This window comes from Corvus cornix, chromosome 1A, assembly GCF_000738735.6.
Source record: "Corvus cornix cornix isolate S_Up_H32 chromosome 1A, ASM73873v5, whole genome shotgun sequence".
Taxonomy (NCBI): domain Eukaryota; kingdom Metazoa; phylum Chordata; class Aves; order Passeriformes; family Corvidae; genus Corvus; species Corvus cornix.
The window spans coordinates 48,851,832-48,869,896 of record NC_047057.1 but is presented as its reverse complement, the minus strand read 5'-3'; the positions used below and the strand labels follow the sequence as shown (position 1 = coordinate 48,869,896).

The 18,065-nt window shown below is 44.3% G+C and overlaps 1 protein-coding gene across 1 annotated transcript; it reads right to left on the bottom strand.

Moving 5' to 3' along the window:
* Nucleotides 1-1,584: 1,584 nt before the first annotated feature.
* Nucleotides 1,585-17,977, bottom strand: DESI1 (desumoylating isopeptidase 1). Its single transcript, XM_039570152.1, has 6 exons — nt 17,689-17,977; nt 8,476-8,496; nt 7,495-7,564; nt 6,741-6,850; nt 5,847-5,969; nt 1,585-4,709 (listed from the first exon to the last, which is right to left on the bottom strand). Exons 1-6 carry the CDS (start codon nt 17,778-17,780, stop codon nt 4,616-4,618), a joined length of 510 nt encoding a protein of 169 aa, XP_039426086.1. The 5' UTR covers nt 17,781-17,977; the 3' UTR covers nt 1,585-4,615.
* Between the last annotated feature and the right edge of the window lie 88 nt (nt 17,978-18,065).

Genomic DNA, 18,065 nt, shown 5'->3' with positions numbered 1-18,065 from the left:
AGAAGACCTATTGTAGCAGCACTGTGTTCTGCTGTAGCCCGAGCTGCTCCATGGTCTTGTCTCCTGGCTGCTCCCACCTGCAGCTTTCTGGTCTGGGAGAGACCTCCCTCGTGCCTCTTGCATTGACATTACTGTGGGCGCTGCTCTCCCCTGGCTCAGGTGCATCCCTGTGCTGCAAAGCAGCAGTGCCACCTCGGGGCACTTTCCAGAATTGGGAAGTCTGCTAAAATACGGGACAGCGGTCACATTTTCACACTCCTGCAGTACCATTGGGTTCATGTTGCCCAGGAGAACTTCCTGAAATCTGAGCTACCCGCTGTGCTTTCTCAGCTTGTTGCGCTGCTTTAGGAAGTCTCTTCACGTCAAAACGCCTCTCCCAGGAAGCACCTTGGCGGCCATCTGGTATCAGCTGGTGAGGACCTGGGGCAACTTGGTTTCCCTGGCAGCATAAACCTGCCTTGTGCTGAAGTGCACAGCTGTCCACAGCTGTGGCTGTTCCCTCAGCCGGGTTAGCTCTGAGAACAGGGCCACCGTGGCTGTTCCAGTTATTTAATACTTTGCACTCCAACCACTCCTGATACATTTGCTTGATTGCTGCTTGGATAGGCAGCAGCTGTTGTCAGGAATAAAATCTTTGTTACTGGCAGGAAAATCCAGGAAATTTTGTTTGAAGTTTAGAAGGTAAGAGGCTGTGGGCACTGGCTTACACTCTGTCTAGAGCTGCCATTAAGGTCAAGGTTTTCCTTTCAGTTTTAAAATTTAATTTTTAAAAAGTATTTTAAAATATTAATTTAAAAATACCTGTTTTCCAGGTATTTCATGTGGGGCTGTACTAGTACGTGATAGCAAACCAGCACCGCATCTGAAGAACACAGCCAAAATAACCACAATCACACATCTTTGTTACAATCCCCTTCTGTTACAAGACCTCTTCTGTACTGCACTGATACAGACTGTTACACAAACAGCAAACTGTGTGGTTTATCATTTGGATGCCATCAAGAAGCATGCAGACGGCTGAACGGAACAGAATGAGCCAGACATTTTAGGCAGTGCTACATAATCCTCACCACTATCCCCTCTGAAGCTCCAGAGGAACCCAGCCATGAAGTCTACTTCTTAGTCTACTGCTTTTTTCCCCTTCTTTCCCTTTTGAAAGTAGTATCAAGGCAGTCAGGGAAAGACTTTTTCCCACATTAAAACTCTTGTTGGCCATCTTCTTCAACAGCAGACATCAGACATTTCATACGTGCACACTTAGATGAGCAAGGGCTGAACAAAACCTGTGCTGACAGAACATTTTCATTCACCTCGTCCAAGCTGTGTCAAGCCTCAGGAGCATGGTTTTAAATACTGTGGTACCTACAGAAGAAAAATTTTCCCAAACTTAAATAGGAGTATTGTCTGTGGCCAGTTTGAGCAAAGGGCAGTGGCCACCACTACTTCCAGTAGCAGCACCTGGCACAAACAGCTTGGACAATTCCTCACACTGCACTTCCCACGTGGGACCAGAGTGAAGATGATGACTTCTGGTCAGCTGCATTGGCTGGGCAGCTGTGTGGGCACACGCAGTCAAACAGGAAAATGTGTTGTATTTCTTTTTATTGTAATAGAAAATAACCCACAAGTAAATCAAAACATCACTTTCTGCCTAAAGACATTATTAACAGTTTTTAAATGGCACGGGGGAACCTCAGCAATACAAGACAGAATAATAAGTGTGGGCAAAAGGGTTCTGTTCCCCTGTCAGGAACAGAAGTTCAGTTTCCCTGCCCCTTTGTCCATCAGCTGGCTGAAGTTTGTCACCTATATACACTTACACTTCTCACTCTAGTTTATTTTCCGCAGAGTGGAACACTGAGGGCACAGTCCTGCAATTTACACATAACCATCTTTGGAGAAACAGGTTTCCTAAGAGTCCTACAGGGTACAGGGGTCTCATTACCCAGTAAGACCAAGAAAAGAGGGTTCCCTCTTCCAGTTCTTTTGCCACAAAACACAAGAGTAGGTCCCGAGCCCAGGAGACCCCCAGGAGCTCCTTGACTATTGCAAACAATGTATGGCTGAGTGAAATTTTACCCAGTGACCTTAAAGAAGGAGCATTATCTCTGCAAAGGGGCTGCTCAGGAGGGGAAAAGGCAGATTGCAAAATGCATGGGGTGAATGTCTTCCTTTTCTTTCATGCCCCCTGAGAAGATGCAAAAAGTCCTGAAGTAGGCAGCCAAGCAGAAACTAAGCTCAGGACATCTGAAGTGGTGGACATACAGGGCATATCCTCATTGTGTAACATATCCCCACTGTGTGTGGGGCAGAAACCATGGCACCAGTGCTTCCATCACAGGCAGTTGTGCCTGAAGTGATAGTTTGCTGAAAGGCAAGCAAGCACAGCTGTGCTGCTTGCAGTACCAAATGAGCACAGCAAGATGTTGGGCTGCACTGTGTCAGCTCGAGTGTACCTGCTCAACTGAGGAAGCTCCAAGATCTCTAACATGATCTACAGCATTTTGTGGCACAGTCATGAAAGGCTGGTTACTCTTCACAAACATGTAGGGGAAAAGACTGGAGATAATACATACACTAAACAGGAAAACTAAGCTATGGCTTAGCAAAACCAAACACCAATCCTTCCTCCAGGAGCATCAAAAGGCATTCATAACTGACCTTCATAGATCGTTTTCTGCAAACAGGACATTTTGAGGGGGAAAGATTGAAAGCTTTTGTATAGAGCCATCTGTACTAACTGCTACAGTTATCTCCGAGTCCAGTCCATCAAATGAAATACTTAAGGAGAAGTTGATGGCACGAGCAGAGAATGACAAGGAAAAGAACCATCTGGGCTGCAGGGGCCACTGCTGTGCACTGAGAGCAAGTAAGCACAAAACCACAGAATGGCCTGACAATCCCCTATTTCCATCCGTGCACTGGCTCCACAAGGTGCAGGGCAACAGAGTATTTGACAGTGACAAAATGGCAGTTTTCCTCTATTCCAACCCTTCAAAAATACAAGCCGTTATAGTCCACACAGAGCAACAGTGTGAGAAATGTATCCATCTGCATTATTCTGGGAGAAAGAACCCAGCAGAGGAAAGACATCTCCTTTAGGTACGTACGAAGCTTACAGTGCAGGAAGTTTGAGATGCAGGACTGAACTTGCAGGAATACTTTTCACAACAAAGCACAGGACAAAGGGCTGTACATTTGCATAGATGCTTTTTTGGCAGCATCTGGGATGTGCAATCCCCATATATGGAGCATTAGCAATATTCTGGGGTTTTGTCTGATGTCTTTCTTGTATTCCTTCCTAAATGTAACTGCTACAAAACTGTTCAGGAAAGTAGTGTATATACATGCATGAAAAGAAAACATTGTGCCTATTTTTTCATTCCCCTGTTCTTTCCCACTGCAAGTAATTGCAAAGCCCTAGAAATCTTAAACTAGAAGATGCAGTATTGATACAATCAAAGGTTAACCTAAGGACAGGACTGCTTCTGCCATGTACCCCAAGAAACTCAGCTGTTCCATAGAAAAGCTTAATTTTACTCCTCCTCATTTTCTTTACATTTGGGGAGACCTAGCACTTATTTCTCTTAAGGAGAGCCCTGATGTGCTTGACTGCTTTGGAAAGGGCAGCACTATAAATGAAAGTTGGAACTCCTACTGGGTCTGCAATTGGATATTGAAGGCAGGATTGGTCCAACTGGTATTATCATGCAGTTGCCATGCTCCTCCTGCCTTACTGTACTGTAACTCTGGCTTTGCACGGGAAAAAAAAAAACCCAAGAAAACACAGTTCTTATGCAAAGGTGAATAGTTAACAAGATTCTGTCTATCTGCTGATAAGCTTGTATGTGAGAAACGGGAACATTTCACTTCATTTTACTTTCACCTGAAATTTGTCTCTACCACTTCTGCTCATGAGATTCTGTTCTTTCAGCTGGTTCTTTCCCATAACTCTTGGATCTGGCATTACAAGGCTCTTGGTAACCTTCAGCTCCAGGCTCCCTCCCACCACAGCAAGTCCCACTGAATTTCAGCTTCTGAGTGTGACACTGACACATGGTTCAGTTTCATCACCTTTGCCATACACCTGTGCCACTGCAAGTATTCTAATCAGATGAGTTCAGCTCTTCCCTGAGCAAATGTCAGTGAAATACGCAGACTAATCCTGGGACACCTTCACTTCCTAGGCTACCAATACTTGCTCTGCTTTTTTTTGCTACAGACTTTAGCAAATACCCCCATAATAGAGAAAGAGATGCAAGTCTGCAAGGGATGGCCAGGACATCCCCTTATTTACTTCAAGTTGTGTAATGGGCCGTTGAATCCTCATGGAATGAATTTCCACTTACCAGCACAGGAGTTATGTAGAAAGTGTCAGCCTACTTGGACAAGACAGCCTTTATAAATTAGTATAATACTATTAGAAATTATGGCAATGTTTTTGGTAGCATTGTCTTACATGCACCCTGATAAATCCTCTCCCCAGGAAATTTTAAAACTTGTCTTGTAACTTCTTTAGAGTTAATTCTCATGAGAAATTATAAAATAGAAATCTGGTAGATTCATGTTTAAAAACAAGAGGCCTGGTGAGGCTGGGCACACTGGGTCACTCCTGTTAGCTCTGTCCATTATGTCTGCTGAAGGTATTTCCTCCGGGTGGCTGGATCTGGATGGAGTCCAGGAGGGGCCTTAAAGCTTGTCCAAAAGGTCTGAGAAGGTAAAGAAATAAACATCTCAAATAGTTTACTTGGTCAACAACTCCCATTTACCACTGAAGTGCACTCCCTTCCTAGAGTGCAATCAAACCAACATTCTAGAAGCAAATTTGAAGACTTCCACTACAAAGTAAAGCAAACTAATTTAACCTATTAGTTTACGTTCAATAACTAAGAAACTTAAACATGATTTTATATAAGCTAGTTCTGAGTCCTAACATGCCTAGACTGCTAATGTAATACTGTCTGAAACTAGCTCTCAGTGATTCATTCTACTTAAGTGTGCAAACAAAATCCCTGTTATGCAACTGCAGTATTCCATTAAGAACATCAATATTGAGGCCTGCCAGAAGAATAGCCTCTAGCTTACTTAAAAGACAATGGTTCAACACTCACAGAATAATTTCTGTTGCAATCTGTAGCACCTGGTTTGTCTTTCAGTAAAACTCACTGTTACAGACTTTATCCAATTTTGAGAGATCTGAAGTGCTAGGATTCCAGGGTAGAAGACACACATCTCACAAATAATGTGCTGTACCACTGTTATGAGAAGTAAGACCTAAATGATGGAGCTCACGTCATCCTACTGGGATCCTCACTAGCTGAGAGTTAAAAAAAAAATCATTTGAATTACCAGGCAGGAATTCTTAATTTCCTTTTTTTTTCATATCGTCTTTTTCTACCCAATCCTAGCTTTAAAACTGCAGCATTGATTTTAAAATTGTATCTCCCCTGCCTTTTCACAAGTAAACTGACACCTCTGCTGCAATTATGGTGCTTAGGGAAGTGATTTGTAACAGACACTGGTTGTTCAAGAGGGAAAAAAAAAAGCCCTTGCACTGTTTCCTAAAACTTTCCAAGCCTGTCTGGTCACATATAAGAGACCATCACAAAATAACCTGTTTAAGTTAAAGGCAGAAGAACAACCTTCTCCTGTCTTCTCCGGAACACCGGCGCCAGTTAGCACTTGTCATACAGTGTTGCAAGTGCTGATGTAAAGAAAATTGCATCCTCTCCTTAATCTTATGCTGGTTCTCAGACAGATCCATCAGAAACTGGTACTGCTGGCTCTGTCAAATGTTTAAGCATTAGCATGAAGCAGCTACAGAGAGGAGGGGCATTCATACTCACGTGGCAAGGACTTCAGATGGAAGGTCAGTGATGTACGAAGGGATTTTTTTTCCTGTCAGAAACTGTGCCACTTCATTACTGAAGGTGTTGCAGTTATGTTCAAAGAGGTTATAAGACTCTCCTCTGTGCCACAGAAAAGAAATTGAAACGTAAAAACACAGATTCAGCCATAGATCTTATGAGCAGAAAAACTTACACCCTTAGTGAAGAACATCTCCCTATATTAGCACTTCCTCCTCCCACCCCAAAGAATTCTGAGGCAAAGGTAAAATACAGACATCAATTCATCCTCAAATTCAATTGAATCAGGGTGGAAAATGACACCTCTCCACATCCCTGACTTTAATACAACCATTTTTGGGAGAATGAGTGAGGTCATGTTTCTTCAGTTAAAACCACAGCAGCAGTAACGAGAAATCACAGGAATTATTGACACTGGAAGATACCCAGAACACTAAATGTTACGGTTTCCTATTCTTGTGAGAAGTAGAGTAGACTTACAGGCAAGACCTTGCTTCTGCTCATGTGAAAGTTGGCAGCTTTACTACAGTGACTACCTATGACTCACAGGGCAAACTGCTATTTACTGAGAAATTTCATTTTCCCTGGTGATTCTCTCAAAAGCATTTCAGGCATTACTCGATTTTACAAAAAACAGTGTGAAAGACTTCCCAGAAGAATGCTTTCCCAGCCTAGCTTGAGGCTGGCACACCAGAGGGTTGCCTAGAAGGTAGCTCCTTGTGTACTGGTGCATCAGTTCCAGTCCACATTGGAAGAGCACCAAATGACAGAGTAAGCAGACAGAAGCTCTGTGAGCTGGATTGGTTTCATAATACCTTCCTCCATTCTGCACCTTTTTGGTATACAGGTTTACCAGTACAAGCTGTTACTTACCGGAACATAGATTCCCCCAAAGAGGAAAGGTATTCCAGAAAAATTTCTTCAGTGACTTCAGTGTTCCCCAGATCAACAACTGTGTCTGGAGGGCCAAGAAGTGTCCCTCCCTGTAAAAATGAACAGCCAGAAGACAATGTCAAATGATCAGGCTGAATTCTTTTGGAGGACTCTGCTGAAGAAAGCTATCATGGTTTGTCCAGGCACAAAAGAAGGAACGTTTGGTATGTTTGTCTAGCAAAAAGCCCTGCTGGCCTCCTTTGTTCTGCACTCAAGAGAATGAGAAGGAACATGCAACTTCCTTCTCAGCTGGTAAATTTGGCTCTTTGGGCTGAAAGCTCTAAGCTATGGTAAAATTCTGCTTTAGAAGCCTCTTTGTTTTACCTCTGTAAGAACAGAAAGGTCTGAAAAAACATCATGGTTTAGGGTTTTTTTTCACTCTTAAAAAGTCTGCATGTAAAACTTAATGATACAGAATTGGACAAGGTGTCACTCTGGCAAAGCAGTTGCAAAACGTGTTCCAGATAGAGAGACTCTACCAGAAGAAGCAACCCCCAACTTGTATTGAGTTGGGCTTAAACCCACTGTCCATGCTCCCTTACCCTCAGTACCCTGGGAAACCATGACAAGCAGCTGGCCTTAGCATCTGTCTGAATTTAGAAGTCTTTTGCTGCTTTTCTAAAAGACAGTAACACAAGCAATTCTGATCAGGTAACCCTATAAAAAAATTATCAGAATATTAAGTTTAGCTTACAGGTGCACAGCTGGAAATTCCTCCACTGCCATAGAAGAATTCATCCTTATGGACTATTATGGAGGTGTGCCTGCCACAGAGAACAAAAAAAAAGTTGAAATAAAGGAAAAAAGTAAATACCCTAGCACATAAATCACAGATAAATTTATGAGCTCAAGGACATAATGAAGGGAATAACTGAAAGAAAAGGTCAATGTGTTTCTGTGAGTGGGAACAGAATCTGCTGGGACATGAATGGATATGGAAGCAATGATTACCAAGCCTACTGTAATTCTGCAAGCAGTTAGGAAAGAACAGGTTTAGCTAAGAGCCCAGGCATGAGCCTCTCTCAGCTAACGGGCTGAGGGTGAGGTCAGCCCTCAGAGACAGAACTAGCCCTGCTACCACACTGACAGAGACTTCTCAGTGGCTGAGAAGCTGGTCAGACAACCACTGGAGATGCATCAATAGAGGGGAAAATGGATGGACGAGGGTTAAGGGGTTTTCTTGCCTCTAAAAAAAACCCAAACAAGCCCTCTTCATGTGATATCAAAATTCTTGGTATGAATTATAGCAAAGTGAGGGATATTTTGTAACTGAATGTAGATACTGCTCTTGTATGCCAGGAGACTTGATCCTGTAATACCTTCTTCCCACCTACTCTTCTACTCTCATGTTTAGTCATGCCTGGAATTATAAGACAAAGTGCTTGGGACAAGGACACTATCTTACCCATGAAAAAGTGCACAGGTGCACAAAAACCCAACAACTACTAATAACACTCTTTTCCATGGGGTCCACTGAACTTTGAACAGAGTGGTTTAACTGGCACCTGACTGTACATCATCTTACTGCCAATCTGTATTCAGGAACAAAAAGTGCCTTGGTCTCTCTTCCACAACAAAATGTTCTTAAGATCTGAAGCATATATAATTTCATATTGAAAATACTTCCTACACCAGTGTTTTACCAATGCTATTCAATTTAAATCTAGTCACTTACCAGATGCCATCCAGCTGTTTCCCTGTATGCAGAGAAAAGAAGAGTTATTAGCAATGTATTTTCTAGATTTCAGCCTACTTTCTGTCAATCACTTAGGAACCATGCTTATTATTTCACCATGACAGCAACACCAAAGATTTAATCCAGAGCTGCTTCTAAAAAATCCAGAATGTCTCTCAAAAACTACTTCATCCACAATACTGTTGTACTTCTTCCCTCCTGGCAGGCAGAGGTGGCAATGCCATCCTATCCTGCTAGTGCTTACCTTCCTTAGGTGTTTTTCTACAGACCAAGAAAGAAAACATTTTTCTAAAATTAGAGTTTTCAATCAGGAGCAGAAGAGTTGAATTTGACAGATTCCATAACTGCAGGCAGCTGGCCAGCAGGGTGTATTCAGTTCTCTTTTTCAGTAACTGATGAGAGGTCTGACTTGAACATATGACCAGTGGTGGTAGCCTCTATAATCTAATCCATGGTTTCCTCCTTTCCCTCCCTCTTCCTGCCCTTAAAAATTAGTCTAAGTAAGGACTGATGTAGAAAAGTACACGGTTGAAATTTATACAAGTTATAAAACTGTGTGTTTTGCAGAACACAGCAGAGAAGACTTGCTTCAGGCACCACTACACTGATAATGTAATTGTGTCTTAGAGAAAAGGTCCCTTTTAAAATGTGTTTCCAGTTCCCTAGAAGCAGGAGACCTAAATCTCTCTGTTGTTCATGGTAGGATCTCAGGATTAAACCTCTTTCTAAAAGGTTACCAGCTTTTACTGCTCTAGGCTCAATTATTTTATCTATCATAACCTAAAGGCTTGGTCCCTGGTACCCTCCCTTTGGAAGCTTGTAGGCAGCCAGTACATGCTGTGAGAGATGTGCTATAACTTTATTTCATGAACAAGGTACACAACCCCCAAAAAGCAGATTTACTACAGAAAAACTGTGTGCATACCAGCATTTGGTGTTCTCTTGAACCCAAGCAGTAGACTGAGTACTCCTCTGCCACAAGAAAAAACAATCACTAACAGTTTTTTTCCACTCAAGTCTGAAGCAAAATAGGTACCTGCTTCAGATGAGGGTCACATAAGAGCAGAGGTGGGGAAAAGGCTGTTGTGACAACAGAGGTATCAGCTGAAGTGAGCACACATAGTTTTGAAGCAGGTGGACTGATCTGTCACTCCCGTGGATCACAGCCAGGCAGCAACCACATTCCCTGTCAACCCATCGCACAGAAACGTAGGCTTGGACAGGATGAAGGCCAAAATAGAGTGGCAGTAGTGACAGATGCAGAACAGTGTGTTGCAGTATCTTAGCAGCATCTGCTGGCCCTTTAGCATGTCCCACTGTTGTGCTTCTTGATCCTTTGGCCCTTGTTCCACACACTCCCCATGAGAGGTTTCATCTCGCACTCTAAAGCTGCCAGGAGCCAGTGCCCTGCAGGCTCACCAGCAGTAGGGGTAGCAGGGTATTGTGCACTGACCTCTGGTTGGCTCTACCCTTTGGCTCTGCACAGTTAATGTTCTGTGTACCTATTAACAAATTATTACACGTGTGCTCACGACAAATAACTTTTTCACTAGAAACTTGAACTTTATCCTTCAGAGCAGAGAAACAAACCATTTCAAAGACAGCACATATTAGATTTGCACCTATTTTTTACATGCTAAATTGAAAGAGAACATCTTAATATTTACTTTCACACACACCTGCAGCAAAAATAACAAAAGGCTTTCCAGAGAGCTGCCACTTTGTACCTAGATTCTGTATGCAGGTGAAAGAGTTACAGCAGACCTTGACAATGTCACAGGTGCTGCCAGGACCTGCTCGTGCACCTACAACACCTACTTGAAAAGATCATTGCAGCTAAGGCTACACATTCGGCTGCTCTAGCAAGGTTGAAGCCAGCAGCTCAAAGGAGGTGACTCTGTCTCCCTGTTTGACACTTGTGAGACCACTTTGGGAATGCTGTGTCCACTTTTGGACCCCCACAGTCCAAAAGGCACTGACATACCAGGCTAGAGCACTTACTGAAGAGGAGCTGAGAAAACTGGTCTGTTCATCCTCAAGAAGAGAAGGCCAGGAGTCCATATTCCTGTCTACAAGTACCCAACAGGTATGGATGAAAGGGGACCCTTGCTCTACTCAGATATGCACAGGGAAAGGCAACAGGTGCTAGCTGGAAAATGGGAAATTCACAATTCAGTAGGAAGCAGGGAAATAATTTATCATGAAGGTGGTCAAACACTGGGGCAGGAGTCCAGAAAGCATATGGGATTTCAATCCTTGAAGATACTCAGAACTCTGCTGCCCAGGGCCCTGAAGAATCTGCTCTTGTGGGCTCTACCTTGAGCAGGACCTCCAGAGGTCCCTTTCCACCGAAGTAATTGTTGGATTGTATGAACAAAACCCAAGCAGAATTCAGGAACTGGACTTTGCTTTGGACTGCAGTCCAATCTTTACTGCTACACATGAAGTCTCTAGCAGTCCAAAGGCAGCAACTGCCAAGGCAATAACAGAACAGCTTTTGGCAAGTGAAGCTGCCTATCTTCACAAGGCAGGTCTGTCTGAGGCTGCTCAGCTCAGGCAGTTTGTGCCAACATCAATTTGAAAATCTTAATGAAGCTGCAGACCCTCTATTTTTCCTTGGCTCCCGTAAGTCATTAACCAAGCTGGCACTGTGGAAAACACAAACCAGATCTGCAGCACTGCTGACAATAAGGCATCTGTGGTAGCTCTCCAGCCTGCTGCAGACAAAATAAAGTCCCTTTCTTCCACTGGTGGACTGTGCTTGGTCAGAGGCAGTGCAAGTGTCTCCAATGACAACACTGCTGGGGAATCCCATGCCTGAGAAACCTGCTGTTATTGACCACATATGGATCACCCAGAGACATCCAAGACTGAGAACTTTTGGTAAGCTGCTGCAGTACCCCAGGCTTCACAGCTGGCTGTTGTAATTTCAACTCAAAATGAGCCACAGAGGGACAAATCAGTGGCCACCAGTTTCTGAGGAACTCAGGCAGCTCCCTTTCCTGCTGCTCAGCAAGAATCTCAGTGTTGCTTCTCTGTCATGTAAGAGGTTATGTACAGACCTTAATGGACACAATCAGCTTTCTCCTGAAGTTTTGCCTCTGATGGGGATCCTCCTCTACGACTCTTTTTGCCCTTTCTCCCAGACTCAGACACTGCACAGAACAGGTGACAGCTCACCACCACTGCCACTCCTGATAAGCTCAGGTAGAGCAATCAGGGCAGCCTGCACTAAGTTATGTCTTGCCTTCTGCTCGACATTGCCCACTATACACAAAATATGTTGCCCAGAGCCTCTGAAGGCTTGATACACACAACAGCCCCAACAGCATGACCAAGCAAGGCTACAGGCTACAGCATTACTGTGAGTGCTAAGGCATAAGCTGTATCCAGGCCTTGCAGCAACACTTTCCAATAAAGCTGCTTCTGGCCGCACTGTCCAGCTTAAAATCCAGAAGCTCAAGCTTGCCATGAATCTCTCCAAATAATCCTACAGTGCAGTGGAGCTCACATCCCATAGTCAATTGAGTGGACTGGAAAAAGGGATTGCAAACACTATCCAGGATACTGGCAGATACCATCATGTTTCATGTTCTTCCACTCCTTGCCACAACACTCCAGACTCCTGTGGTCATTGCAATGTGGGTAGAACTGTGTGCTGGTACTGCCACCAAAACCAAGCCATTTTAGTCATTACCTGAGGCTGTCTATTACTGTAGAGAGAAGTCTGATTCTCCACTAATTTCCATTGGAGTTGCAAAAGCCTTTGCAGCCTTAAACTGCAGGCATTACCCTTCACTCGGTACCTACAGTAAAGCTAATCCAAAGGATGCACATGCTCATAATGCAGAACAGGAATGTCCTGATGAGATGATGCTGTTTTGGGCACTTACTGTATCTGAAGGGAGGGCATCAAGAGAATGGATCCAGGCTCTTCTCAGTGGTGCCAAGAAACAGGACAAGAGGCAATGGGCAGAAACTGATGCACAGGAAGAGCCATCTGGACATGAGAAGAAGTTCTTTACTGTACAGGTGATGACACACTGGAACAGACTGCCCAGAGCAGTTGTGGAGTTTCTCTCACTGGAGATATTCAAGAACCATCTGGACACAATCCTGTGCAATGTGCTCTAGGATGACTCTGCTTGAGCAGAGAGATTGGACCAGATAACACACTGTGGTCCCTTCAAACTTTACCTTTTCTGTGATTCTGTTATCCAGGTAAAACAGGGAAACAGTAAGATGCTAATGAGTTTAAATATTTCAAGGGTCAGGGGGCTGTTGAACAGGAAAGGTGGGTGCAAATTTAGATGTTTACACTTAATCACACAACATTTCCTGGACGTGGCCAGGCTATCAGGTACCAGCTCTCCCACAGAAATTGCCTATGTGCCATCTCAGCCTGAAGTAAATGTGAAGCAAATCAGCTTAGTTCGATCTGCATCCATTCAAAGCTAATGCAAGTCAAGGTACCTTGTTTTTGTCTCAGACCGTAACTATAAACATGAAAAGCTATTGTGTTGTATTTGTGAGAGTTTAGGGTGATAGCCTGTCAGTCTTTGGAAACATGATCACTAAGTCTTTTGGGTGGTTTTTTGCTTCTTTTTTGTTTGGGGATGGTTTTGTTTGTTTATTTACTTTTTTATTTTTCCCTTGCTGATGAGCTTCTGTGGCTCTTTCCTGAAAATACTCACTGGAACCTGGGGTAGACGCCAGTTCAGCATAAATCTGTGTGCTTAAGCATCTCAAAGATTAAACTTTTTTCAATAAGGCAGAGTATCATCTGGCACGTAAGCAAGTTTTTATATTTGCTATTTTATTTTCTTTATAACATTCGTAGCTCAAATGCTTTCATGGTGTTTACATGAGCCAGAAACCTATGAGAAAAATATAACATTCAAATACATTAAACAACTCCAGGACCCTCAGCTTAGTCATGGGAACATGGGGAACGAAGTAGTTAGATTAGTTTCTTGTAAAATCAAGTCAGGAGACTGTAATTGTTTGGATACAGGGGTATTTTGAAAGAAGAAGCAAGCCCATATAATTTTAGAATACAATCAAACAGGATTACTTCCATACTTGGATTTATCTGGAAGGCCAAGCACAAGGGAGATTAGATGCTCACCAATCTTTTTTATCAGCAGAGTAATTTATTAATCTTGGGGGCCAAACAATGTTGATTATTCCTGTGCATTTTAAATATCAAATCAAAGTGGCATTTGTACATTAATCCAAATTATTATACTGAAGGGCAGAAGAGTTCTGAGACATGAGGGAAAGAACTGTCTATGCAGATGGGCACTTAGTTTAGCCCATTTGGAGTTTAGGCCATCCAACCCTCAGTGCAAAATCTACACCTGCTTTTGAGCTGTAAAGAAATAATAGGAAGCTCAGTATCTTTACCAATATATCTGTGCTCTGCAGTGTATGTGCAAGCCCCAGAAGACCACAAAAGACTCTTAAAAAAAAGTAGTGAACTGGTCTCCTGTGGAATCAAAAGTAATACAATTTGGTCAACCAGCATGTATATTTCTAGCAGTGCATTGCTTTGCATATTGTTGTAATTTCCTTAGGACAATCCATTAAGATTCCTGCCTTTTTTGAATTGAAAATTACTCTAATTAGGCAAGCACTGAGTCAAGCACTTTCTCCTATGTGCTACCCAGGGTACTCAACCAAAGCAAAAAAAAACCTAGTGGAGAGGGAGGAACCTGCTTCAATTCCCTTCTCCTTGAGATGCCTAGGGAGACCCAGATGTAGGCTAGATGGGGGGAGGGTAACACACGCGATTTTATTGAAATCCCTAGTAAATGCTGGGAGAAAAGCTGATAGAATATCACGCTGAAGCAATTCAAAACTGTTCAGAACAGATGGAGAAGAGGCAGTGAAATGTGCTGACCTGGGAAAATGGAACCAAGCAGAAGGCACCTCCTTTCAGTAGTTACCTTTCGCTCCAATTCCCTCTGGGCTGTTAAGTCCCTACAGCTGAATGCACCACTTAAAAATTTCAACCAAAACATACTGCCAGTCCACTCAACGTTAATTTATACTGCGCTGAGCCAAAGCCGCTGTGGTTAACCAAGCTCCCAGCTCATTCTGAGAGTCACAAAAGCAATACCCTCAGTTACAGGACAGGAAACTTTGAGAGCTGTGAGACATTTTTCTTTAAGCCTATGATGCAATAGGATTTTAATCTTCCTAAAAGACTTCTCTGCCTTTGGACATCTATTTAGAAATCTGTGCTGCAAGCTGAACCATTCCCTCTTCCTGTTTACCCTCCACAGAATCAGGTGGATTATGTTTTCTGTCTCAACAACAGAAATCTTACTGCATTCAGGTTAACATTTCTAATTATTAGATCACGTAGCTGAACAGACAGATGTAGTCACAGACAGAGCGGGGGAGAGAGGACGAACAGTAGCTATTGAGAAGATGCATGTAGAGCAACATAAAAATTAAATGTGCTGCTTCTGATACCAAAGGCCAAATTGAACTACAATTTTTGGTTGTGTATACTTCAGAACAGAAATATTCCCTGAAAAATTACAGGAAACTTATGGAAAAGTAAAGAGAATAAAAGCAGTCTGGGTAGAAAAAGAGTAAACTTGCCAAGAAAAACAAAGATGTGCTCAAGGGACAAGGCTAAGTCACTCTAAAGCCTGCTATGAACTGTGCTAAACATCTCTCCCTTCCAGATTCATCATTCAACAACAACAGAGAGAACTGATGCTAAAAAAGTTAGTATAACATTTAGTAGTGAGAGCTGATCCTTGACGGCTTTGCTGACATAGACCACAGTACCTCTGGATCCTATTAGCACAACACAAGACACAGTGCAGCGATGCTCTCGCAGCGGTCAGTCCCATAAGACAGGATTAATCTCCCTCTGGCAAGAGGACCTGACCTGCTGTTTTCAAGCCTGACAGAAATTGATTTTAGCACAATCAATTGCAGTATTTATTTTTTTCTCTCTAAAATGTAACATGTATTTCAATATAGGCAGTGTTACAGAATTATCACTCAAAGCAAAAGCATTGTTTCAAACTTGGCATCAATGAAAAGAATACCCTAAGTAGAGATGCCAAATGTAAATCCTTTAAGAAATGCCTTCCTCTTTAATTCCTATGACTTTCCCATATGACCTACAGTTTATGAACATCACTAAAGAAAAAATTGCTGTTGACCATCTGAAAGTTGATATACAGAGAAATAGCAAGAGTTTTTTTGTTGTTCTTCAAGGAAAAAGAAGTCTATACATGAGGTAAGAAGAGTATTCTCTCAATCACTTGTCTCTTGGGGAGGTTTCCAAAATCACCTGGAACAGAGCTGAATGTCAATGCACAGAAGACACAGCTTGAAGGAAGAAAGAAAGAAAGAAAGATTTGTTTCATGGACAATCATGTCACTGGATCCATATAATCTCAAATATTCTGCAGTCTGCATTGTCACTGTGACCACGTGGGCCTAGTTGGCTGCATTCCACAAACACATCTGAACTCAGTTACCAGGCAGTACTAGTGAGCAGCACTTCCCCTACTACCCAGAAGTATTCAGGTTTGTAAGCTTTCCTTTTCCTTGCTCAGAGTCCCAGAAATTTACCACCAAACTATACCACAAGCACAAAGTTTTCAAGTTGTTGTTTGAATAGAATAGAAAGCACTAAAAACGAAGTCATGCACTACATGTTTTTATGTGGAAATTCAGAAAGCTACAAGATCCCAAGATTGACTTTGTAGGTATGAAGTGAGCTAAAAAGCCTTTGCTTTATCTATGTGAAGATTGGCATGGAGATAATTACAGTAACAACCTATCTATTAAAATCTTTGCTTGCACCAACACTTCGAAATAAGACTGGTTAAATTCTACTCAACTCGAACACAGGTTAATCATGCACCCATGTAATCTCAAGACTTATAACTCTTAGCACATGATAAAACACGGCTATTTCACCTAATAGGTGAAAAGTTACTTCCCTAAGGACTACAAAAGAAACAACTCTGACTACAAAAAAAGTTTTGAGGTTTTCTAGTGCAGGAAAAACACATCTCCCAAGGTTGTTGCTGCTGTCTGGCTAACAGAGCACAACACACACGATCTCTGTAATATTTTCTTCTCAACTTTGCAAACCTATCATCGACATGCATGAAACCTCAAGCTAAGAATTGTCTGAACTTTCATTTTAAGCCTGCAGGAAATCAGAGAATCTCCTCATAGGGCAGACGAACAAAGTGAATGCCAACAAACTGTAAAACAAGATTACACAGAGCCATCTGTTCAGACACTGAGCCCGTTGAGAAGTCTCATCTCTCACAGACTGCTGGTCTGACACGGGCCAGAATCTACTCGTAACAGGTATAAAACACTCTCTTGTTGCATTCCTAATTCATGCTTCCAAAACTTTAAGCAAAACCTGTTCCCTTTCCATCCCAAGTTTCAGCTTCGGTTGGAAACGCACACAATCTCGACGAGACATACAGCAGACTCCTACAAACTCTCTGAAGGAGAGGGCGGATGGCTGGCTGCACATCACCAGCCCAGCCCGGCCTCGCCACAACATAGAGCCGTTCGAACTCAATAACCTCGTGAACAGCAGGCGCCTTTCTTCAGCTCAGCCTTCCTGCCACGGCGCCACAGCAGCCGGGGAGTCGGGAGCTGAGCTGTCCCTCACTTCAGGGGGCACCGGGAGCTGAGCTGTCCCTCGCTTCAGGGGGCACCAGGAGCTGAGCTGTCCCTCGCTTCAGCGCCCAGGGAACGCTGTCAATCTGCCGTTAGTTAATACCACTCGCGCAGCGGCAACGGGCGGATGGGGGAGAAGAGGCTGGATCTAGAGCAGCTGGATCTGCCGCACTGACAAAGCTCGTCCCGAAGACAGCGGCGACAGGAATCCTGCAGCCAACCCCCGCCGTGTTCCCACGCACCGGGCCCCCGAACCAGCCCCGCACATCCCAAGCCGTGCTGCGCCCGCCGGACACCGCCGCCGCTCGGTGCGCCCGGAGGGAGCCTTCCCCGGCGGGCCGCTCCCTCGGGAGAACGATACCGGGTGGGGATCGCCACCCCCGGGGCAGGAGGCGGCGACTTCGGGCCCCGTTTCCCGGCGCGGCAAAGCCGGGCCGCTGCGGTCGGTGGCGGAACGCGAGCCCCCAGGAGGCGGCGGCCGGGGCGGCGTCGGTGCCCCCGCCGTGCTCTTACCCCAGCATGAGGGGGCTGAGGCGCCGGGCCATGCCCTTGGACAGGTCGTACACATACAGCTTCACGGGGTGCAGCGCCAGCGGCTCCTCCATGGGGGCGCGGGCGCGGCCGCCGGGCGGCAGCCGGAGCCCTTGCAGACAAGGTTGAACGGCCCTTCCCTCCGGGAAACGGAGGGGAGCTGGAGGAAAGGGCGGCCCCCGGTGCCGGTCCCCAGCGCAGCGGCACCAACCGTGAGGTGACAGACGGGGCGGAAGGGGCGACGCTGCCCGGGCGCATGCGCGGTAGCCCCGCGCCTGCCGGGCCGCCCCGTCACTACGCGACAGCGCCAGGGGGCGGAGCTACAGCCGGGGGGCGGGGACGGACGAGTTCCCCGTCAT

What these genes read in the sequence shown, in the direction of transcription:
- DESI1 (XM_039570152.1), bottom strand. Translation starts at nt 17,780, where the DNA reads ATGGAGGAGCCGCTGGCGCTGCACCCCGTGAAGCTGTATGTGTACGAC. An exon ending in GAATTTCCAGCTGTGCACCT is followed by an intron (nt 6,851 to 7,494) that starts GTAAGCTAAACT and finishes TCATTTTTACAG; the next exon opens with GGAGGGACACTTCTTGGCCC. An exon ending in TTGGGGGAATCTATGTTCCG is followed by an intron (nt 5,970 to 6,740) that starts GTAAGTAACAGC and finishes TCTGTGGCACAG; the next exon opens with AGGAGAGTCTTATAACCTCT.